We start from the raw sequence: 25,257 nt of genomic DNA, 5'->3' as shown, positions 1-25,257 counted from the left end.
CAACTTCACACTTGGCTGCTCCCAGAGCAAGCTTCTCCCAGATAGTCAGCCTGTCTCCTGCCTGACTCCCCCAGTGGGACCTTGGGTGTGCTCTTTGGCTCTTTTTTTTTTTTTCTTTTTTTGTGGAAAAGTGGACAAGAATCAGATGATTCTGAGGTCCTGTGGTTGTTTTCATTCTTTGTGTGAAATGGGACCGCTGCCTATAGTATTAAGTTTAAAGGAGAGAGTTTTGGGAAGAGCTGAGATACTATATTTTTCCATGATTTGTGTTGCCAGAGAAATAGCCATTAAAGACATCGCAGGCAGCTCTAACAGTGGGGTTGGGAATAAAATTCCAGGGTAGGAAAGCAGAATTTGATATTAGCCATGCAGATGGTGAGTGAGTTTAAGAGAAAAGGGAGAAATGTTGAGAAATGTCTGGGGCTAGTGCCTCTGTTGCCTTAGCATGGCTTTGCTTTGGGCGTTGAGATTGCTGGTAGGCTGAAACTCACCAGCAGGTGGCAGCTGGAATCAGTTTTGCTGCCCTAAGCCTTCTGCCCTGCGCGTAAGTGTTTTCATCATGTTACCACCATACGCTAATTGCCACGGGATTTTCTCATTCTTTTTTGATTTTCTGACTTTCGATTTCTGACTCCAGTCCTTCCATTTGGCTTAGATATGTTCAGCTCCTTGCAGCTCCTGAAGCTGGGGGCATGCCTGTCCTTGGTAGGCTTAAGGGCTGTTTGGAGCCACACAAAAGGAAAGTACTAACGCTGGCCTTGTTCAGCCCAACCGACTTCCTTTAACAAGGATGGGCACTAGGTCTCAAGCAGCAGATCAGTTCCAATGCATGGGAAGTGGTTGCCTGAATCTCACACTGAAGTGGTTCTGATAAATTAGGGATGGCAGCCATGGACTTCGGATAGGGCAGTAGCCGTGTTCGTAACATTTACCATGTTCACGCTGGAACTTCCTGCTGCCAGGCCTTGCCCATTAGACGTGCCCTACCCCATGGGTCCTGACTCCAACCTGGATGTTGCCTGGGCTCATTATGCCTCTTGGGGTCTGGCACGTATGTTGCTAGCCTCTTAGAACAGGTCCTGAAGTCACAGCATGTCTGAAACCATTTGGGTTCACAAGTCACAACATGTTTTATTGCTATAGCTGACCCTGAGGGAAGATAAGGGCAGGTTGAGGGTGCTGCACACTTAGCGGGAAGTAGAGAAAGGGGACATGTCCAAAGAAGGCCTTACAGAGGGCTGGGAAAAATAGGAGGAAAAGGGAATTGTACAAGATGACGTACCAGAAGAAATTTTTGTAATTGTTTTATGATAACATAATTGTTTTACACTTGTATTCACAGACTCTCTTGGGCTCTTTTCCAAAAGCTGACCATGAAGTTTTACCAGTTTAAGAGCAAACAGGATATTGTTATTTCTTTGACTTTAATGTTTTTAGGAATTAAGAGAACATGCTTTTAGGAAAGGACAGAAAACATTTTAAAAAACCCAACTGATAATCTAAACTGTATACAATAAAATCTGGGGATGACATACTAAAAATATAACTAGTTAACACCTGTAGACATTTTACAATGCTCTTGCTATATATACCTTCAGAAATGTAAGATTTCTCTTAGATCTTACCCCATTAAGTACACTGATTAACATCAAAGGCCCAGGTTTTATTAGTTGTTTGATTTTGGCTTTAGTTTCTGAAACTATAAAATAGGGATTAAGGAGTTTTTTAAAAAAGATTTTATCCATTTATGTGAGAAACAGAGAGCTCGTGAGCACAAGCAGGGAGAGGGGCAGAGGGACAGGGAAAGGGAGAAGCAAACTCCGCCCACTGTGCGCAGAACTGAGCCTGAGTGAGGGCGGTGTGATCCCAGGACCCTGAGATCATGACCTGAGCTGAAGGCAGACACTTAACCAGCAGAGCCTACCCAGGTGCCCCTAAAATAGAGATTATAATACAACGCGTCTCAAATGGTTATTATATACAAAGTGCTTAGCACAATGCCTGCCTAGCACATTGTAAATGCTCAATAAATATTAGCTATTATTATTATTATTTACATCTTATTTACATCTGGGATATATTTTCCAGTATAACTTAATAAATATATACAGTGTTGAAATAAACAAGCACTCACAACATCTTAAAACTGTGGGCGCCTGGGTGGCTCAGTCGTTAAGCGTCTGCCTTCAGCTCAGGTCATGATCCCAGGGTCCTGGGATGGAGCCCCACATCGGGCTCCCTGCTCAGCGGGAAGCCTGCTTCTCCCTCTCCCACTCCCCCTGCTTGTGTTCCCTCTCTCACTATGTCTCTCTCTGTCAAATAAATAAAATCTTTAAAAAAAAAATCTTGAAACTCTGAGTAAGTGGGAAATACTGAGTAATGTGAATTTTATTTTGGTTGTGTAATATTCAGGGGAAAGAGGTATCCCTTTTTCAAAACCATATTTACTAATGCTTATATTTTATACTAGTGTAATATCATTACCTCATTTAATCTCTGGTGAGAGTGGTGTAGTGTGCTACACGTTGTGGATATATATGGAGTCCAGAGAAACTGTCCAGGAATAAACGTGGGCCCAACCATGACGGAGGCCCACCTGTCTGCAGCACCTCAGGAAAGCCCCAGTGAGAGTGAGCTGTGTAATTGCTAAACTTCTGAACATTTAAATGGTAGCATTCACTGTCTGATCTTCAGTGCAACACAAGAGAAAAGCCAAAAAATATTTTTATATCTGGGAACCAAATATTTTAACCAGGGAGACGGTTTTGTTTCTTTACCAGTTAAATGAATGGACTCTGGAGCCAGAGGATGTAGGTTCAATTACTAATAGAGCCACTGAAAGGATTACATGAATTAGGCATGAAATGTATTTAATGTAATGCCTCATGCATAGTAAATGCTCACTCACTCATTTGTTTATTCATTCAGTAAATAAATGTTTATGGAGCGCCTCCAGTGTGGCAGGCAGTGGTCTAGGACAGTTGATGGTTTTGCTGGTGATAGAACAAGATGAAGACCTGGACAGTCCCTGCTCAAAGGGAGCTTGTATTTTAGTGAAGGGAGCTAGGAATAAACAAAAAAGTGGTGTTGTGGCAGTTCCCCCTCCCCCTCAGATGTGGCTGGAGCTTGAAGCATGCGGGGGCCTGGGACACTGCAGACCTTGGGCTGCTAGGGGGTGGTGAATAATAGCTCAAGTCTGCAATAAAAAATGGCCTCCAATTAAACTAGATTGCAAAGAATGGTAAAGAAGGGGCGCCTGGGTGGCTCAGTCAGATAAGCATCTGGCTGTTGATTTCGGCCCAGATCATGATTTCAGGGTCGTGAGATTGAATCCCGTTTCGGGCTCCACACTGGGTGAAGAGTCTGCTTAAGGTTTTCTCTCTCCTCTCCCTCTGCCCCTCCTCCCTCCCTCTCTAAAAAAAAAGGGGGGGGGGAGAATGGGAAGAGTGAAAAAGCAGAAGAGGCAGAACCTGAGGAATTTGTGGTGGAAAAAGCACTGGGCACCGTGTGGTGAATGGGAAGGTGGAGTATTTCCTGAAGGGGAAGCGATTCACAGATGCTGACAATACTTGGGATCCTGAAGAAAATTCAGATTGTCCAGAGTTAATTGAAGCATTTCTTAATTCTGGAAAGCTGGTAAAGAAAAAGGTGGTACCAAAAGACAGTCTTTACCTGACAGTGAATCTGATTATAGCAAATCAAAGAAGAAAAGAGATGTTGCTGATAAACCAAGAGGCTTTGCTGGAGCTCTTGGTCCTGAACAAATAATTGGTGCCACAGACAGCTGAGGAGAATTCAAGTCTCTCATGAAATGGAAAGGTTCAGATGATGCAGACTTGGTGCTGGCAAAAGAGGAAAATAGGAAGGGTCCTTAAATTGAAATTGCTTTAAAAAAAAAAATTTTTTTTTTTTTAAGTAGGCTCCATACACAGGGTAGAGCCCAACATGGGGCTTGAACTCATGACCCTGAGATCAAAACCTGAGCTGAGATCAGGAGTTGGATGCTTAACTGGCAGAGCCACCTGGGTGCCCCAACTGTAATTGCTTTTAAAATTTTTAGAAATTTATTTATTAGAGAGTGAAGAAGGACAGAGGGACAGGGAGAAAAGGAGACTCCTCGCTGAGTGTGGAGCCTGATGCAGGGCTCAGTTCTGTGACCCTGAGATCATAGCCAGAGCCGAAATCAAGACTCAAATGCTTAACTGACGGCCACACAGGCACCCCTGTAATTGCTTTTTATGAAGAGAGACTAACTTGGCATACACACACACACACAAACACACACACACACACACACACACATATATATAATCTCAGTCTTGGTTTTTTGATTTATCAGTGTGAAGAAATAACATTCTAATGGAAACCAAGTTTGATATGTTTATTTTGAAGTAGTATTGGGGGAGTTGTTGGGGACTTTTGCATCCATAGCACTGGTTACTTTGAAGAAGTAAAAGCTTTCTGTAGTTGCTTCCTTTATCGGAAAAGAATATTTGAGACCACAGTATATTATTCCCTTGCATTAGAGAACACCTTTTCTAAATGTTGGGGGAGGGGCACCTGGGTGGCTCAGTCAGTTAAGCATCTGACTTTGGCTCAGGTCATGATCTCAGGGGTCCTGGGATCCAGCCGGGGAGTTAGGCTCTGCGCTCAGCAGGGAGTTTGCTTCTCCCTCTTCCTCTCCCTCTGTCCCTCCTCCCACTTGTGCTCTCTCTTAAATAAATAAATTTAAAAAAATAAATGAATAAATGTTGGGGGAAATCTTCATAGTTGTTAATCAGAATTTGAATTTAAATTCTATATGCCTGAGGACCATTCTAGGCTTTTTGTTTATTTGGTGTGTGTGTGTACTTAAAATACATATGTAAATGGTTTTCTTTTCTTTTTTAACATTCACCGAAACAAAAACAGCATTTTATAACCATGAATAACCCTGTTTCTGGGATGCCATCATTTTCAGCAACCTAAGAAATAAATCACTTTAAAGTTAAATTTAAATTTTTCCTGAAGCTTTAACCTTTCAAATTTTGTAATTTATGGGACAATTTAAATATAATGTAAATAATTTAAATCGGACAATTTAAAAGCAGCCATATCAGAATCCATATCCATATCTACAGTCAGATAAATGCAAGTTTATTTGCAAGATCCCTAAGAGGAAAATATTATCACTGCCAACAACCTTCCCACCCAAATGAGAAAACTAGACAAGTCCTGGTGTGTTTTAGTTAGGTAACAAAACCTAGTTAAATGGAAACTTAAAGGTTCCTTCTAGTGAACCAGTCTTTTTTTTTTTTTTTTTTTAATTTATTTGAGAGAGAGAGAGAGAAAGAGAGAACACGAGCAGGGGGAGGGGCAGAGGGAGAAGCAGACTCCCTGCTGAGTAAGGAGCCCAACATGGGGTTCCATCCCACGACCCTGAAATCATGACCTGAGTCAAAATCAAGAGTTGGATGCTTAACTGACTGAGCCACCCAGGTGCTCATAACCATTCCTTTTCTAGAAGTTGAAATCCCTATGCTGTATTGACTAAAAGGTCATGATTCATGGAATGTCTAAGACTTTGTGGAAACCTAATCATAATCAGATAGTTAGAGATGTTGGCAATTTAGGACTTGCAGGAATAAATGCGTGAACAAACGTCTGTAATCTAAATTCTTGACCTGGATGTTTTTTCTTAACCCCAACTCATTCCTTACATGTAGGCTCAATCTTCTCACTATTTTAGTTACTGGTTCAGCAAAAACCAGGGAAAACAATAACTCGGTAGTCCCAGTGTTATCCAACTGCATATTGTCTATTGTAAATACTGGTAAACGGTGGTCAATAAATAGTTTTATATTTTTAAAAAAGTGGTATTAAGTGCTATGATGAAGAACAAAACAGGGTGAGGGCTACAAAGGTCCAGGGATGCTGTTTTGCAGAGTGGCCAGGAAGTAAATGTCAGCTATTATTATTATTTCATTACATTAGTTACATTTCTAAATCCATTTTGCTGAAAGAAGAAAAATAGGACAAGTGAGAGAAGAGAGAGAAAGGGCAAAAGGAAAAAGGGAAGCTAAGTGGGGCAGGAGTGAGGAATAGAGAGTGCATTGAACAGGATAAACAGAAAAAAACCAACAATGAGGAGAAGAAAGAGAAGAAAAAAATAGTTGATATTATAAGCCGGGAGTGGGAGGGAAGAGGAAGGAAAAGCTAGAATGGAACTCAGAATAATATTACTCTTCAATTGCTCAATGGACTTGAAAGTGTTTAGCTTTGGGATGGGTGAGCCAATGGAGCTTTCAGGACATTGTTCTGAGGGTAGGACTAGCGACATAATTTGCCAGACCCAATGCAAAATGAAAATGCAGGCCCCTTTGTTCGGAAATTATTAAGAATTACAAGATAAAGATGGCAGAGCATTAAGCCAAGAGCGACCACATAGGTCACATACCAATGAACCAGCCCTGTCTAAGAGCTTAGCACACAGCTTGGCACACAGCAAGCATTCAGTAAAAACAGTTGTTGAATGTACAGAACCAGAGGCTAATTACTTTTGAACTTCTCTGAGGACTGGCCCATATTTCAGAAAAACTGACTTTATTTGGCTCCAATTTCAAATTTCCTTCTATTGTTCTCCACCATGGCGTCCAGATCTTTATGGAACAACAGACTCCTGGACATGGTTTTTGCAGCAGGAATCCCCCGAGGCCCGACTAGGCTTGGTTCATATCCTCTTGCACTTACAGAGTGTGGCCACTTGAGGTCACTGCACCAACAAGGCAGAAGTTGAAGGGCTGCCCCTGTCAAGATGGCCCCAAACACTGAGTGGCTAAAAGGCACCAGGAAAGGTTAGTTATTAAAGCCAATGTATGGGTGCCCGGGTGGCTCAGTTGATTAAGTGAAGGCCTTCAGCTTGGGTCATGATCCTGGAGTCCCAGGATCACCTCCTGCATCAGGCTCCCCGCTTAGCGGGGAATCTGCTTCTCCCTCTGACCCTCTCCCCTCTCCCCTCTCATGTTCTCACTCTCTAATCTTAAAAAAAAAAAAAAAAAAAAGCCAATTTGTAAAGACTGCCTCTCCTTTACATTTTGATACAGTTCTACAGTTACATAAGTAGGACTTTCAAACTCCTTAGGAAACATCTGAATGATGTTAGCCAAGCCCTGAGAAGGTGAAGATCAGGAAGTCAGCTCTGGGGTTCCCAGGAGTGGGGACAGAGTCATTCTGTAGAGATGTACCCTTCCTTATGAAACATGGTTTCACACAAGCTTAACATCAGAAGTATCTGCATGTGGATCATTCACTTAACAACTATCAACTGGGCTGGACAGCCAACAAAGCAGACATTGTCCCTGTGCCAGGAAGTGGAGAGAGACTCAGCAATCTGTTTACCACCACAATATGTGCCTCAAAGGAGGAGCACTGCCTCCAAAGACAACAAAGAAGCACTTGACTTCTCTGAGATCCAGAGGGATCACTTAAGTGGATCTGGAACCAAGAGTCTAACCTAAGGACATGCTCCCATTTCCTCCTCTATAGCAGGAAACAAATTTCAGGCAGTTTCCACCTATCAGGCATTCAAAAAATGAAATTCAGGCTCAGAAAATCCTGATATAAAAGGAGGATACTTGGTTAGTGATTACAAAAAGAACATTTTTGTGTCTGGTTTTTATTTGTATTTTATCAAAGAGGAAGCTAAATTCTGGGCTTCCTGGTTTAAAAATAAATGTTTGATAGTCCTGGTCTCTAATGCTAATGTTGATTGAGCTCTGGGCTAGACATTATGCAAATATTATCTCTAATCCCCACACAACTTGGTGAGCTAGGAGCTGTTATTGTCTCTAATTCACACTTGAAGAGGCTTAGACAAGTTCACTAGCTCTTTGTGGAGGCCCAACATCTAGTAAAAGATGAGTTGGAATTTGAACCCAAGCAGTTAATTACCAGACCAGCGCAGCTGCATTCTACAGCCTCCTTCTGAGGGAGGAGCTTTGCCAAGATTGGTTGTTGAGTCTGCAGACAAGTGCCTCAAAGTAGAAGTCATTAACGCCTGAGAGCATATTTACAGGTTAAATCCTACTTTGATGGATGCATTCCTACACAAAATGTATCGCCTGTCCTGCCAGTCTTCCTGGTTTACCTTTCTCCTCCCAGGAGTCCCGAAGTGAGATTTTGAGTGGATCTGTGGAAGTCAAAATCCACTGGCCAAAAAATAACCCAGTATGCATGTGCAGTCTGCCTGTGTGTGCCCCACAATCATCCAACCTCCTTAAACCAGACTGGTTAAATTATCTATCCCATGGATAGAACAACATTGGAACATGCTTCTTGGCTGACTTTTTTTATTAATGGGAGAAACAGGAACTGGTTAACAGCTCCATCTTCTTCAGCTCACTAGCTGTGTGGCCTTGGACGAGTGACTTAATTTCTTTTTCTTTTTTAAAGATTATTTATTTATTTATTTTTGAGAGTGAGCAAGAGAGAGAGCACATGAGCAGGGTGGGGAAGGGCTGAGGAGAAGCAGACTCCCCACTGAGCAGGGAGCCTGACATGGGACTGGGACCCTGGGATCATGACCTGAGGCAAAGGCAGATGCTTTTCCCACCGAGCCCACCCCAGGCGCCAGACAAGTGCCTTAATTTCTGTAAGTCTGTTTCCTCATATTAAACTGGAGATAGTGAAAGTACCCCCATAGGTTTAAATTAAATTTCAATAAAATTAGTACTAATTAAATTCCCAGTTAAATTACTGATTAAGTTAGTAAAGATTAAATTAGATGATATAAAGGGCTTAGCAAGTAGTGCTCAATATATAGCTATTACGGTTTTTATTTTGGCCTATAGCTGAAATTCTTTATATTTTAGAAATGTATCACTTAGAATAGAATTAGAATAGGCATTTTTTGCACATTTATGTATTATATCTGTGTCTGAAGTTAAAATTTGTATAGTTATCTAGAACATTTAGCTTTAAATTCTTAGCAAAAAACTTCAGGTGCTAACAGAACTGTCAGCAGTCACAAAGGGAAGCAGCAAAAGCTGTTTCAGAAGGAGAAGTGGTATATGGACTTCCTTCTGTCTTGACTTGAATTGAGGGGAAGATACTGCTGCTTATGTTGAAGTAATCTCTATGGGCAGGTGTTGAAACAGGCCTGGAGTGAGGAGTGCCAAAGCGGGGCTGGCTTCCCAGAATAGGGGCTGGGTTTGGGTAGATGATGTCAGCATTGGTGAAGAGACGAGAAGAAGGTCTTGGGTAATGAATGGTCAGAAAAGGAATGTTCCATCAGGAAACAGTCGCCAAATAAGAAGGCAGCCTATACCACTTGCCCTGCTCTCTTCACCTTGCTTTATTCTTCAGAATAATGAATTCTAGCCATGCATACCAACTGAGCTAGGATGGTCTGCCATTTCCTGCAGAGAGAACTGGCTTCCTCTTCTCTTTGTAGGAAAATATAAAATTTGTCTTCATTTTATATATTTTGGTTTCAGGCTCAATTTTCAAAAGGTGTATTTTCTTCTCTCAAGAGCCGAACCTGCAATTCTTATCTGCTAACACCAGGTGCAGTCAGCTAAGAAAAAAATTCAGTTTTTTACTACTCAGTGGAAACCATGACATGAAGAGCCCAAACAATGGGGTCCAGGTACTGGGGTTTGGCTTGATTTAAGGAGAAAATTCAACATATAAAAACAAAAGTCCATAAATACTGTTTCTTGCGTTGAAGCCCTTGATACAAGTGGGCTTCATGGAATTTGAGGTACACATTGTTATTAGTACAGATTTCTATTAAGGCAACTGAATACAGCCATATAAAATGTTACATTGATGTCAATATGTAAAGAGCAAATTTGAAAAAATGAACTTTTTACAATTTGGTAATTGTTCTAATTCCAAATTTTTACCAATCACAGATTAATCAAACTCCTACTTTATGCTCAGACCTGTTTGGCATGCTCCTTTCTAACTCATCCTGAATTGTTTCCAGTTACTCCAGAGCTTCAGTATTGTCTGGTTTCAAAACCTCTCCAGCTTTCTCTTAGCCACATGCAGAACTCCATGGGGAACTATAGGAAATGGCAAAATAAAAAAATAAAAAAAACAACTCAACTCTGAACTTGAGGTCTTTAACATATTGTGACAGTGCTGGTGGCCTTGGGAAGAGACTTTTTTGTTTTGCATATTCTTGTAGTGTGAGAAAGCAGAATTTTCCAGAGAAGATCTGGATTCTTCTGTACCATTGAGACAGTGGAAACAGGCTTGTGATGGGGTTTCTTGGTAGAATGCGCAGTTGGATGTAGCAGAACTTCCTTAATCTTCCAATCCAGTAATGTACTAAGGTCAGTTGCATTTTGATTCCCTGGGGGCCAAATGTACAAAAACAAACAAAACTCACAGACGTATGAAAAGGAGCTAATCAAAATAACAGCACACTATTAAAACAGTTGGTAGTAGAGTGGACAAATGTGCTAAATTGAATCTAGAGTTAGCAGAAAAGGCTGTGATTAGATAAGGGAACTTTTCTGAAGGAGATATATTTGAGTTGAATTTTCCAGGGAGGACAGAAATTTCAGGTTAATGGAAAGGAGGGCATTTATATTTGTTAGTAATGTTTATTGGGTCTTTACTATATGTGGCAGGCAGAATAATGGCTCCCCAAAGAGTTCTGTGTCTTAATCCCTGAAACCTGTAAATATGTCATACATCACAAAAGGGATGTTGCAGAGTGATTAAGTTTAAGACCTTAAGATGGAAGATTATTCAGGATTATATGGTTGGGTTCAAACTAATCACAGGGGTCATTAAGAGAAGAGAATCTTTGATGGCCTACGTCAGAGTCAGAGAGAGGTGACTACAGAAGAATGGTCAGAAAGATGCAATGTTGCTGCTTTAAAGACTAAGGAAGGGGGCCCTGAGCCATGAAATCTGGATAACCTCTATAAGCTGGAAAAGGTAAGGAAATGAAATTTCTGGAAAGAAACACAGTCATGCTGACACCTTGATTTTAGCCCAGTGAGACCCTTGTTGGACTTCTACAGAACTGTAAGATAATAAATTTGAGTGTTTTAAGGCACTAAGTTTATGTGGTAATTTGTTACAGCAACAATAGCAAACTAATATAATATGAGGTAGGGATAGGAGGTAGATACAATTGTGGTCATTTACAGATGGGGAAATTCAAATAGATAGTAGGTTCTTGTTCAGTGTCACTCAGCCCTGAAGTGAGGGAGCAGGGAATTAAATTGAGGATACTAGTCTTCAGAGCTCGTGCAGTACCACCTCCCAGGAATTTTTGTGGGGAGGAGAATGGAGGTAAGCTTCTAGTAAAAGCTCACTGAAGAGGGTAAGTGACACAACTGGATAGTAAAGAGCTTGGTTCACTCAAAGGGGAGTTCAGAACCTTGGGTTAATGGGGACAGGAAAACAGTTGTCCTACCACAGGGTTAGGTTTGCACTCCCTGGTTATCTTCCTCAGTCACTGCTTTGGTCATGACAAACTGGTTTATTCGGTGTCCCACAATAAGTCATTAAACACGACTCTTCTACACTAGTACTTTGCGGAAGCCACCCACCTCTTTCCCATCTCTCTGATGCCTGCCCCTCTCAAGAGCTTCCACCCCTCCTCGTCCCAGCTACAACCACTGGAAGGCACTGGGTTCAAGGATTTCAAGGACTAAGGCATGAAGTCATGCATTGCTCTGGACCTCTCAATATCTTTGCCATAAAGTGTCATAGTTTTTCGTCATTTAATTTTCCTGGTGCTTGTGACTTATTTACAAGGTGACTGGCCACTGAGAACTTTCTGCAGGCAGAGACATGAATGCACCCCGAGCGGCAGTCATGGTCGTCAGCTGGGATCTTCTTGGTACATTCCTAAAATAAATCTTACTCCCACACACAATTTTGATTTTCTGGAGTGTACATTTTCTTTTCTCTGATTCTCCGCCTCCCAGTGTACATCAGGCCTCCTTGTTAAATGTTCCCGCAGCTTTTACTACAGGTCGAAGTTGATTATTTAATTGTCGACCTGCCTCATTATTAAGGTATCTCGAGCGTGTTAGCAGAGAGTCTGGCACACAGAATACAAGAATATGTGGTAAAGCCAGGCCAGTCACTACATAGCAAGTAGGGGCAAGTGGAGGGGGAAAGCGAAAAGCTACGCGTCTTCATTCCTCGCCTCGGGCAGCACCCTGCGCTCTGACAGGTGCTGGAGCTGAGACCTGGGTCCGGTCGCGTGTTCGCATGCTGCCTCCCCTCCCACACCCTCCGCGCGCCCCCGCGCTGTTTCTGCGCTCGCCACGCCCCCCTCCCCGCCCCCTCGCGCGCGCGCCTCAGGCCGCTCGTCCCCGCTGTCCGCGCGGCGACGCGCCTCACCGGCTCCTCAGCTTCCAGCCAAGATGGCGGAGAATGGCGATGGTCTGGGCACCGTCCCGGAGCATGAACGGATCTTGCAGGAGATTGAGAGCACCGACACCGCCTGCGTGGGGCCCACCCTCCGGTAAAGCTCTCATCCCTCTGGGACCTCGGACTGCCGCCGCTGGCCGTACATCAGGAGCCGGGCGGGGTGTCCGCCACCGGCCGCGCGCGGAGCGTACCGACAGGTGGTGCGCGCGGCGGCGGGCGGGGACGTTCCGGGTCGGCGGGCAGAGACCTGGGCCGGACCCGGGCGGGGAGGGGCGGAACGGGCGGCTGCACCTGCCGGCACGGCCGGCCTAAGCCCCGGGAGCTGTCACCGCGCGGCCGGTGGGTGTGGCCGCCGCGGCCCCTCTGACCCCGGGATCTGCGGCGCCGCCCGGCCCTGGCGGCCTGGGGTCCCGAGGACGCGCCTTGGGCCTCCCGGGCTCCCAGCTGGGCTGAGGGCGGCTGTGCTGGGGCGAAGGTTAACTGCCAGCAGCCGGCGTGACTGAGATGCCGAGGCACCCGCAGGTGGAAACCCTGGCGCGCAGGGCTGCAGCTGGCGTGGGAGAATTGAAATTGAGCGGGAGTCGCCGGCACCATTATCCCCCAGCGCGGCCGGAGTGGGCTAGAAGGGAACGTGGGCTGGCGGGGAGGAGCTGATGCTCAGGAGCGCGCTAGTGTGACCGAGCGCTCGCTCGGTGCGCCTTCTGGAGTCAGGGAAGCTTTTCCTCACTTAGAACGTTTCATTAATTTTGCATTAACTTTCCCGTTTATTTAAAAAAAATTCCACCCTTTAAAAATAGTACTAGGTAATGAATATTCCAGACTGAATACCTACCGCCCTAATAATAGAATTTTAGCCGGGCACTGGTGTGATCCATTAGATTAGGTTAAGCATTCTCGTCAAGAATAAGTGCCTTTTAAGGGCGCCTGGCTGGCTCAATGGGAAGAGCATGCAACTTTCGATCTCCGTTTCATGAGTTCGAGCCCTCTGCTGGGTGTAGAGATTATTTACAAATAAATAAATAAACTTCAAAAAGTGCCTTTTAAATATAAGGTTTTAGCTTTCATAATGATGATAATGAAATCATTCACGTATGGAAGTTAGGAGTGATTGTGTTTAACATTATAATTCTCTTCAGGAAACACTTAGAAATGAAGTGCTGTATGTTTTGTGGACTTGTGGATGTTGTATCAAGTGAAGCTATTTCAAATTATAATGTAAATCCACCTTGCCCTGAGAGTCTGGACTGTTTTGCCCTGGTCCTACCGCTGGCAAAGTCTGCAGTCATGGACAAAATCATTTAAGTTCTTTGAACTTCAGTTTTCTTACTCCTGTGCTTGGGTAGGGGGTGGGTATTTAGATGCCCGGGACATTAGAGACCTTGCCTATTTGTTCACTACTGTATCCCTAACACCAAGCGTGTGGTAGGCACCTGATAAATGTTTTTGTCACATGAAGTTCTTGCTGTGATATGATAAGCGTAATTAGTACATTTCCCTAATTTTCCAGCATAATGATTTCTTTTCATAAAACGCTATACATTTGGTAACAAAAGTAGAAAACATAGATTAAAAGGAAGCTTTGTTTTCCTCACTGCTTGGTGAACAGTATGTGGTATAATTATCAGAACAGCCAATTTTTGAAAATAGTATGGGTTATGAGGGAGATACTTCCTCTTGGGAAAAAAATGCTAGGCACTATCTTTGAAAAGAGATGAAATTAACTTAGAAGAAAGTTTTGAAATATATTGAAAGACTTTTGTGACACAAATAGAGTATATGTGTTCACAGTGTTATTCTGTTCTCTTTTGCTGGGCAATTGTGTCACCTCCTCACTTTGTTGAAACCTACGCTGTTTTCTTTGGCCAACTCCAGTGACTCATACTTATCCTATATGTATATATATATACACACACACACACACACACACACACACACACACACACATACTTGTCATCTCATTTACAAGCTGACTCTCTACACACACATAGAAGGCACTGCTAGCAGACCTTTCTCTTGAATAGTGTTTAAGCTTTTACTGTTTTTTTACCTGCGTTTCACTGTTAATATTAAAATTTTAAAAATCCTTTTTATCGGAAGATAAAAAGTAGAATAGTGAAATGAACCATCATGAAGCCATTATCTTGCTTCAGTTCAACCCCCAGCCAGTGCCATTCGATCTGCTCCCCTATCCATTCTCCCTCACCCTGCATTATTTTGAAGCAAATCCTGGACATCAATTTATCTGTAAATATTTTGGTATTAAGATTAATTTTTGTGGGGTGCCTGGGTGGTTCAGTTGGTTATGCGTCTGCCTTTGGCCCAGGTCATGGTCCTGGGGTCCTGGGATCAGGCCCAGCGTCAGGCTCCCTGCTCAGCGGGGAGCCTGCTTCTCTCTCTCCCTCTGCCTCTTCCCTCTGCTCACGCTCTCTCTCTCAAATAAATAAATCTTTAAAAAAGATTAATGTTTGTTACTTCCGAATTATCTTTTAGTTGGCCTGTTGGCTTACAATGTTGTTACTATTCTTTTTTTTTTTTTCTCAGTGGAAGACTTTTTTAGCCTCATCTTTTCCTGATTTACTTTTTATTCCTGATGATTAAATGAGAAGCATGTTACACACTTTTCACAGGGGCTGGCATACAATATGGTTCTTTGACCACAGTGGAATTAGTTTAGAAGTCAGTAATAGAAAACCGGAGAATACCCAAATATTTGGGCACTGAATAACGCACATCTAAATAACCCTTGGGTGAAAGAAGAAACCAAAAGAGAAATTAGAAAGTGTTTTTGAACTGAATAAAATGAAAACACGTTAGAATTTGTGGGGCACAGCTAAAATAATACTTAGAGATTTATAATGCTAACCTTCTCTACTGGGAAGGAATGATTCCAAATTAATGACCTCAGCTTCTAACTTAGAAACAAGGAAAAGAAGAACAAATGAAATCCATAAGAGCCAAAGAAAGGAGCTGGTAAAGATTGGAGTGGAAATCAATAAAATAGAAAATAGAAAAACAGAAAGTCAGTGAAATGAAAACCTGGTTCTTTTGTAAAATTGGTAAACCTCTAAGAGAAGCAAAGGGAGAAGATGCCAATTACCAGGAACTACCAATTCCTGACACCGTATCAGAATGAGAGAGGTAACATCACTACAGATTCTACAGACATTAAAGGAGTATTAGGAATAATTTCATGCCAATACATTTGACAACTTAGAAGAAATGGACAAATTCCTTGAAAGATGCAAACTATCAAAGAAGATAATTTCTCCAAATTGGTCTTTAGGTTTGGACAATCTCAGTCAGAATCCCAGCAGAAGTTTTTTTGTAGAAATCGACAAGCTAATTCAAAAGTTCACATGGAAATGTATAGGACCTAGAAGAGTCAAACTGACTTGGGAAAAGATGAACAGAGCTGGAGGACTTACACTACCTGTGTTTAAGGTTTATTTCTAAAGCTATGGTAACCAAGCCAGTGTGGTACTAGCATCAAGATTAACAAATACATCAGTGAAACTGAATAAGAGAGTCCATAAATAGATTCACACATATGGTCAATTAATTTTTGACAGAAGTATAAAGGCAGTTCATTAGAAAAGGATAATCTTTTTAAATAATGGTGAAACAGTTGGATATCCATATGCAAAATAATGAACTTTGATCCATACTCTATATTTAAAAAGTAACCCAAAGTGGATCATAAACCTAAATATAAAATGCAAAACTAGGGATGCCTGGGTGGCTCAGTCAGTTGAGCGTCTGCCTTTGGCTCAGGTCATGATTCCAGGGTCCTAGGATTGAGTTCTGCATTGGGCTCTTTGCTTAGCTGGGAGCCTGCTTCTCCCTCTGCCTACTCTGCCTGCAGCTCTCCCTGCTTGTGCTTGCTCTCTCTGACAAATAAATAAAATCTTTAAAAAATGATAATAAAATGGAAAACTAAAACTCTTAGAAACCATAGGAAAAAATCTTTGTGACTTTGGTTAGGCAACGATTACTTATATACTATTCCAAAAGCATAATCCATAAAAGAAAAAAAAGTAAATTAGACATCAACATTGAGAACACATGGTCTTGAAAGATACTATTAAGGGAATGAAAAGCCACAGACAGGTAGAAGATACCTGAAAATCACATATCTCATAAAAAAAAGTGTCCAAATTGTATAAAAGAAGTCTTTAAGACTAGGTAAGAAAGCAAACAATCCTATTAAAAAATGGGTAAATGATTTAAATAGAGACTTCACAAAAGAAGGTACACACAGGGCAAATAAACACATGAAAAGATGGTTAACAACATTAGTCATTAGAAAAATGTAAACTAAAACTACAACATTGAATCATGCTTTTGGAATGTCTAAAATTAAAAAGACTGACCATACTATGTATTGGTGAGGTGGAACAACTGGCACTCGTGCTGCTCTGGGAATTTCATAGTGTCATTTATCAGGTTGGAGAAGTTCCCTTCTATTCCCAGTTCAATGTTTTTATTATGAAAGAGTGTTCAGTATTTCAGATGCTTTTTCTGCATCTATTGAGATGATCATGTGGTTTTTAATGCCTTATTGTATTTATGTGGTATATTGCATTAATTGTGAGGTATAAACCAACCTTGCATTTGTGGGGATAAATCCCACTTGGTCATAGTGTATAATCCTTTTTATATGTTGCTGGATTCTATTTGCTAGTATTTTGTTTAGAATTTTTGCATGTGTAGTCACAAGAGATATTGGTCTATTATTTTCTGGCGATGTCTTTGGCTTTGGTATGTGAATAATAGTACCTCATAGAGTGAGTTGGTTATTGAGATGACCATGTGGGCTTTTTTTCCCCTTTGTTTTAGTCATGTGATGTGGTACGTTGATTTTTTTTTTTTTTTTTTTAACTGTTGAATCTCTCTTGTATTCCTGGGATAAATCCTGTTTGGTCATGGTATATAATCCTTTTACTACATTGTAAGATTTGGTTTGTTAGTATTTTGTTGAGTATTTTTGCATCTATATTCATAAGAAATATAAGTCTGTAGTTTTCTTTTTGATGTCTTTATCTGGCTTTGTTATTAGAGTGATGCTGGTCTCATAGAGTAAGTTAGGGAATATCCCTTCTCTTACACTTTTTGGAAGAGTTTGTGAAGGATTAGTGTTAATTCTTAAAATATTTGGTGGCATCCATCAGTGAAGTCATCTAGCATTTCTTTGATGAGAGGTTTTTTGTTACTGATTCAATCTCTTGTAGAAATCTGTTCAATTTTCTAGTCTTTCTGAGTCAGTTTTGGTAGTTTGTATCTTTTGAGAAGTTTGTCCATTTCTTCTAGGTTATCAAAATTGTTAGCATGCAATTGTTCATAGCATTCCCTTATAACCCTTTTTATTTCTGTAAGGTCAGTAGTAATGACCTCTCTTTCATTCTTGATTTTGGTAATTTGAGTCTCTCTTTTTTCTCTTGGTCAATCTAGCTAAAGATTTGTCCGTTTCATTGATCTTTTCAAAAAACCAAGTAACTCTTGGTTTTATTGATTTTTGTCTGTTGTTTTCTAATTATTTCATTTGTGTCTAGTCTTTATTATTTCCTTTCTTCTGCTTGTTTTGTGTTGGTTTTCTTTTTATTGCTGCCCTATGATGGAAACTTAGGCTCTCGATTTGAGATCTTTGTCATTTTTAAATACAGGCTTTTGCAACTATAAATTTCTCGCTAAGCCGTTCTTTGACTTCCTCCTAAAGTATTTTAAAAATTTCTTTTATGGGATGCCTGGGTGACTCAGGTCACAGTCCTGGGGCCCTGGGATTGAGCCCCATGTCGGGCTCCCTGCTCAGTGGGGAGTCTGCTTCTCCCTCTGCCCTTCTCCCCTGCTTATACTCCCTCTCTCAAGTAAATAAATAAAATCCTTGAAAAAAAAAAGTTTCTTTTGTGATTTTTTCTTTGACTCATTGGTTATTTGGAAATGTGTTAATTTCGTGAAATTCTTAAGTGTCCTGTTATTTCTAATTTCATTACATTGTGGTCAGAGATCATAATCTATATAATTTCAGTTCTTTTAACTTTATTGAGGCTTGTTTTATGGTTTAACTATGCTCTATCCTGGAGAATGCTCCATGTGCACTTAAGAAGAGTGTACCCTGCTGTTGGGTAGAATAATTCTATAGATGTCTGTTAGGTCTCTTTAGCTTATAGTTGTTCAAGTCTTCCTTTTTGATGTTCTGTTTCCTTCTATCCATTATTAAATATAATGGATAGTTTTTGCTTCATGTTATTTTGGGCCTTGTCAGTATGCTATGTGTATACTTGTTATATATTCCTGGTTGATAGATATTTTACCATTGTAAAATATTCTTCTTTATCTGTAGACTTGTTTTAAGATCTGTTTTGTCTGATATTAGTATAGCCACTCTAGCATTTTTATGGTTGCTTTTTGCATGATATGTCTTTTTCTGTCCTTTTACTTTCAGCCTGTTTTTATATTTGAATCTAAAGATTGCCTCCTACAGATAGCATATTGTTGGCTCTTGTTTGTTGTCCAGTTTGACAGTCTGCTTTTTTCTTTTTTTAAGATTTTATTTATTTATTTGAGAGAGAGAGAGAAATCACAAGTGGGGGGCAGAGGGAGAGTGAGAAGCAGACTCCCTGCTGAGCAGGGAGTCCAACTCAGGGCCCAATCCCAGAATCCTGAGATCATGATCTGAGCTGAAGGTAGACGCTTGACTGACTGAGCCACCCAGGCACACCAGCCTTTCTTAATTTTTTAAAGATTTATTTATTTTAGAGAGAGCAAATGGGAGAGTGGGGGAAGGGGCAGAGGGATAGAATCTTCACGCAGACTCCCTGCTGAGTGTGGAGCCTGATGTGGGGTTCAATCTCATGACCCATGAGATCACGACCTGAGCCAAAACCAAGAGTCAGACACTTAACCGACTGAGCCACCCAGTTGCCCCAACAGTCTGCCTTTTGGTTCAATTCTTTAATCTCCTTATGGAATTAATATTGTTATTTATATAGTTGGATTTATTTTACTGCCATTTTACTTTTTGTTTTCTCTCTGACACATTTCTTTTTTGCTCCTGTGTTCCCTTTGTAGTACTCTTTTTTATTAAGTATTTTCCAGTATAACATTTTAATTTAATGATTTTTTTCAGTATCTTTTAAAATTATTTCTTTTTGGTGGTTCTCAGAATCGACTTCAGATTTATTCTAACTTAAGTCCAGTGAAATACAGAAACGTTACTACTATATACCTCTATTTTCTCTTACCATTTTTTTTTTTAAGTACACCATGGGCAGGTGTACTCCTGCAAGTGTAGCAGGGGGAGGGGCAGAAGGAAAGGGAGAGAGAGAATCATAAGCAGGCTCCATGCCCAGCATGGAGTCCAGACATGGGGCTGGACCTCATGGCCCTGAGATCTGACCTGAGCTGAAATCAAGAGTCAGATGCTTAACTGACTGAGCCACCCAGGCACCCCTCTTTCCCTTTTTTGTGATATTATTGTTATAGGTCTTATATCTATGTTACAAACCCAACAATACATGTTGTAATTGTTATTTATATAACTTTATGTTTTCTTTTAAGCTGACAAGAATACAGAGTTTGTTACATTAGCTCAGTTATTTTTTGATTGTCTTTTTTTTGCTGGGTTTTAGGTTGTCATCTTGTGTCATTTTCTTACTCCAATATAGCTTTGCTCCTACATCGCTTTTGTGCTCTTATTGTCAAATATATTATATTTCTATATGTTAGGCCCACAAATAGAATTATGTACATGTTGTTTTATGCAATTGCTTTTTAAGTCAGTTAAGAGAGATGCTATTTATACTGCCTTTTATAATTACATAGTTGTCTTTACTAGTGCTCTTTTGTGTGTGTGTGTGTTTATATTGCCATCTGGGCTCGCTCTTTTGATTGTGAAGAACTTACATTAGTTTTTCTTTTTTTTTTTTTTTTTTCTTTTAAGGGTTTTGTTTATTTAAGAGAGAGAGAAAGAGAGAACAAGTGGTGGGGAGGGCTAGAGGGAGAGTAAGAAGCAGACTTCCCACTGAGCAGGGAGCCTGACAATGCAGGGCTTGATACCAGGACGCTGAGATCATGACCTGAGCTGAAGGCAGAACCTTAACCAACTGAGCAACCCAGGTGCCCCTCCATTAGTTTTTCTTGTAAGGCTGGTTTGCTGCTAACTAATTCTCTCAGTTTTTGTTTATTTGAGAATGTCTTTAATTCACTTTCACTTTCGAGGTTTTTTTTTTTTTCAAGATTTTATTTATTTATTTGAGAGTGAGGGAGCACAAGCTGCGGAGAGGGGCAGAGGGAGAAGGAGAAGCACGGGCAGGTAGCCTGATGCAGGACTCAATCCCAGGACCCCGGCATCATGACCTGAGCAGACACTTAACTGACTAAGCCACCCGAGCCCCATCACCTTCACTGTTGAAGGTTAGTTTTGTTGGATATTAGACTTTTGTTTGACAGTTTTTTCTTTTAGCACTTTGAAGATGTCATCCCACAGTTTTTTTGGCCTCTGTTGTTTCTGTTAACTTTATTGGTATAACCTTGTGTGTGATAAGTGTTTTTGCTCTTGCTACTTTCAAGGTGTTCTCTTTGTCTTTCATTACTTTTACTACGATGTGCCTGGGTATGGGTCTGTTTGTGTTTATACTTCTTGGAGTTCGTTGGTTATTTTAGATGTCCAGATTAATGTTTTTGATCAGAGTGGGAATTTTAATCATTATTTCTTCAAATATTCTTCAGATATTTTTTGACATTTTCACCATCATAAAATATTACTGTGGTGCCCCCATCATGTGTATGAGAAATGGTGTCCACATTTCTCTGAAGTGCTGTTCATTTTCTTCATTCTTTTTCCTCTCTGTTCTTTGGATTGTATAATCTCTATTAGTCTGTCTTCAAGAGTCTTTCTTTTGCCAGTTCACATCTAATGTTGAAATCCTCTAATGCCTTTTTCATTTCTGTTATTGACTTTTCAATTCTAGAATTTCCATAAAAATAATTTCTTTTTATCAGTATTTTCTTTTATTAGACAGTGTCATCATTCCTTTGTTTCTTTTTTTTTTCTTTTTCTTTGTATGGGTCACAGTCTTCTATTTCTTTGTTTATCTCATAATTTGTTACTGTTGCTGTTCTTGAAAACTAGAAAGTTTAGATAATATATTGTAGCGACTCTTGATACTGATTCAGCCTCAGCCTGATTCCAGGGGGAGCTCTGGAGCTTGAGTGACATTAGAGTTTGTTTCACTTTGAGTCACGGGGGGCTGCACTTTTACTTCATCTCCAAAAATCTGTCAGTGGCTGCAGGTTGCCCCCAAAGTGTGTGTTGGGTGGCATGACTTTCCAGGCATCACTGGATGGAGTGCCTCCCACTTGCAGGTCTCCAGAGGAGGGTGCAGCTGTGAGTCCTTAGCAGCTCAGAGATGAATGCACCACAGGTAACAGGGATTTACTGCACTTTCCAGCAGCTAGAACACATCCAATCGGATTGTACTCAATAAATGTTGAAGGAATAAATGATACAACTTTTTCATTTATCTCTTTATTTCACATTTATTCCTGGCTCAATGATTTTTCTAATGGATGAAATTGCCTAATTTTCCTAACCTTGATTTTTGTGTTTTGTTTTTCAAAATTATGATAAAATGTACATAGTATAAAATTTCCCTTTTTAACAACTTGTACAATTCTGTGTCATTAAGTACACTCATAATTGTTCTGCAGGCATCACCAGCATTGGTTTCAGAATGTTTGCATTTTCCACAGGTGAAACTGTGTTCATTAAACACTACCTATTCCCTTTTCCCACCAGTCACTGGCAGCTACTATTCTACTTTCTGTCTCTGTGAATTTCAGTACTCTAGGTACCTCATATATGTGGAATCATACAGTATTTGTCTTTTTTGTGGCTGGCTTATTTCACTTAGCATAATGCCCTCAGGGTTCATCCATGGCATAGTATGTGTCAGAATTTCCTTCCTTTTTAAGGCTGGCTAATACTCTATTGCATGTATACATTATTTTTTGTTTGTCATTAATCAATGGACAGTAGTATTGCTTCCATCTTTTGGTTGTTGTGAACAATGCTGCTATGAACATGGTGTACACATATGTGTTTGAGTGCAGTGGTGGTTTTTCAGGCCAATCTCTGAGATATGTTCTGATGGCAGGAGGGCTCTCCACCTTTTCTTTCCATGGTTCTCTTTGGTAAACTAGGTGACCGATGATTTAGCTTGTTGCTGTCATGAGCTACCAGCCTCCTTTGAAAAGTATACCACGAAAATCTCCATTGTTTTTAAGAGTGGCTTGTGTTTGAACTTCCCCACACTCTGTTCTAAATTAAGTCACTTACTTTGGGGAGAGCTCTCTGTACTTATCTCCTGCATCTCTCTGTGGGTATAATCTATGAGCCACTTCTCCAAAGTTGGGGGTAGGAACAGTGGCTTGCTTCTCTTAGACATCCTTGTTCTGTTTTTTTTTTTTTTTTTAAGATTTTATTTATTTATTTGAGAGAGAGAGCACGAGAGAGAACATAAGCAGGGAGGAGAGGGAGAAGCAGGTTCCCTGTGGGTAGGGAGCTCAATGCGGGCCTTGATCCCAGGACCCTGAGATCATGACCTGAGCTGAAGTTGGACACTTAATGGACTGAGCCACCCAGGCACCCTTAGACATCTTTGTTTTAAGATCATGACTCTGGTAGGGTAGTAAATTCTTTTCTGCTCAGATTGCCACTCACAGTGGCTTCTGTCCTGTGAGTGAGTTGAGGTGAGGCAGTCAGGATCCTAGTATTCCTGGTTGTTTCATCTGTGGTAGAGTCTCTGTTCTATGACTCTTTCATGGGCCTAAGTGGAGGAAGGGGGACTGGGTAGAAGAAGGGAGCCTCTAGCCTCTTGGCTACACTCACCTGTAACACAAACCTGGTGGGAAGAAGGATGGGAAATGCTGGATGCATGTCCATTTTTTGATCCTGGAATGAAACCTGGGAAGAGAGGAAGCCCTACCTTCTTAGCCATACCCACCCAGGGTGGAGCTTCTGTCATGCTGAGCCGGGGGTTTGGGAGGAAGGATGTGGGCCATGGTTTAAGGGCCACAAACTCTTAGTGTTCTTTTCAAATATTTAGTAGATTTTGTTGAATAAATGTTTCTTCATTTGCTGTATGCTCTTAGGACAACTTCCAGAAACTTCAGATTTTTTTTTTCTGGTTTGTTTTAAATAATTTTTACTAATTATGGTTGTTTCACTAGGAAGCAGCTTTGTGAGCTCTGGAAGCTTCTTGTTGCTTTTAATAGTGGTAAAATTCACAAAACAAAATAAGTCATTTTTAAAGGTATAATTCACTCATATTTAGTACATTCACAAAGTTGTATAACCATCACCTCTACCTAATTCCAAAACTTTCTTTATTGCAGAAAGAACCCTATACCTATTAAGCATTCATTCCTCGCTCCTCTTCTAGTCCCTGGCAACCACTATTTTGCCTTTTGTCTGTGTGGATTTACTTTGGATATTTCCTTTAAATAGAAGCATGTAATATGTGACTTTTTGTGTCTGGCTTCTTTCACTTTAGCATAATGTTTTTGGGATTCATCAGTGTTGTAGCATGTATTAATACTTCTTTCTTTTTTAAGGCTGAATAATATTTCATGGTATGGATATTCCACATTTTGTTTATACATTCATCAGTTGAACATTTGGGTTATTTCTACCTTTGGGATGTTATGAATATGCTGTGAACATTCATGTCCAAGTTTTTGTTTGAATATTGGTTTCAATATTTTTTTGCTATATATCTAAGAATGGAATTTCTGGGTCATATGGTTATTCTGTTTAATTTTTTAAAAAGTCTATTTTATGAAAGTCAATAGTTTGAAGTGCCATGAGGCTCTGATACTGTCTTGCACTGTTGAAAACATGAACTCTGACTTACAGCTTTTAGCAGAGCTTTTTAGGCAAGCATCAGAGTAAAACAAAAACTATCCCGTGATAGAGGTTTAATTGTTATGTTTAATTTATTACTGTAACTAATATCAGAATGGTAAAATTTTCTCTCAGGTACAGTGCATTACTACTTTAAACATTTTGGCTAGTGGAAACATAATAACAGCTAGCAAATTGACTTTTTTTTTTAAGATTTTATTTATTTGTCAGAGCAAGAGAGCACGAGCACGCACACAGAAGTAGGGGAATGGCAGGCAGAGGGAGAAGCAGGCTTCCTGCTGAGCAGGGAGCCCAAGGTGGGGCTCGGTCCCAGGACCCTGGGATCATGACCTGAGCCGAAGGCACCTGCTTAACCAGCTGAGCCATCCAGGCATCCCAACAAATTGACAAATCTTTAGGGACTTCCCATAAAGAGTACAATTTCAGAAATGTTTGTATTATGACACTTTTTACCCATATGTATTTAACATAGGAAGGCTGAACCTCTCTTCGAATTTGACAACTCTTCCAGTGCAAGTTTTACTACAATAGCACAAGAAACAAACCTAATTATTTCTAGCATTTCTCTCTTTATAAATTGAAAGAATAAACAACAGCGGAGTTGCTCTGGGAAGTCTCAAAGACAGTTTTAGGTGTAAAATATATCTTGAAAGTTTTATTTTATTTTTTTCTCTATTTAGGCCTTAAATTTTAGAAGACAAACCAAAGCAGTTACCAGATGTTACCTGAGAAGCAATACTTGGGTACTGATTTAATTTAAAAATTGAAGTATTTAAAAAATAAACATAGATAACTTATTGTAAAGAACCTTAGTTCTTTCATAACTGAGAGGAAACATTTTTGTTTGTTTATTAAATAATTAAGAATATAATAAAGTCCATGTGAAGCATAGAAAATTATTCTGGCAAAAGGGACCCTCTGCTGCTATCTAGGTAGATTACACAGAAGGTAAA

General features: G+C 40.4%; 1 protein-coding gene and 1 long non-coding RNA gene across 5 annotated transcripts in view; one reads left to right on the top strand and one right to left on the bottom strand.

The window, feature by feature from the left end:
* The window catches only part of EXOC6 (exocyst complex component 6), a 225,975-nt gene that overhangs the window by 3,420 nt on the left and 197,298 nt on the right, over positions 1-25,257 (top strand). The window contains exon 1 of one of the 4 annotated variants that reach the window (XM_045810009.2): positions 12,351-12,478. The exons of 1 other annotated variant lie outside the window; for it this stretch is intronic. In XM_045810009.2, coding sequence (XP_045665965.2) covers positions 12,378-12,478 — 101 coding nt within the window. In that variant the 5' untranslated portion in view covers positions 12,351-12,377. Of the gene's footprint in view, positions 1-12,350; positions 12,582-20,336; positions 20,794-25,257 lie in introns of those variants that run through there. 2 more of the 4 variants (XM_087862902.1, XM_045810012.2) reach the window with 2 other exon arrangements.
* On the bottom strand, positions 8,798-12,489 carry LOC148109789 (uncharacterized). The gene is made up of 2 exons (XR_015724769.1): positions 12,355-12,489; positions 8,798-10,339 (listed from the first exon to the last, which is right to left on the bottom strand). It is a non-coding gene; the product is annotated as an uncharacterized LOC148109789 (long non-coding RNA).

Source organism: Ursus americanus, chromosome 6 (genome assembly GCF_024610735.1).
Source record: "Ursus americanus isolate L20-20 chromosome 6, mUrsAme1.1.p, whole genome shotgun sequence".
Classification (NCBI taxonomy): Eukaryota; Metazoa; Chordata; class Mammalia; order Carnivora; family Ursidae; genus Ursus; species Ursus americanus.
This window is presented reverse-complemented; position numbering and strand designations above follow the sequence as displayed.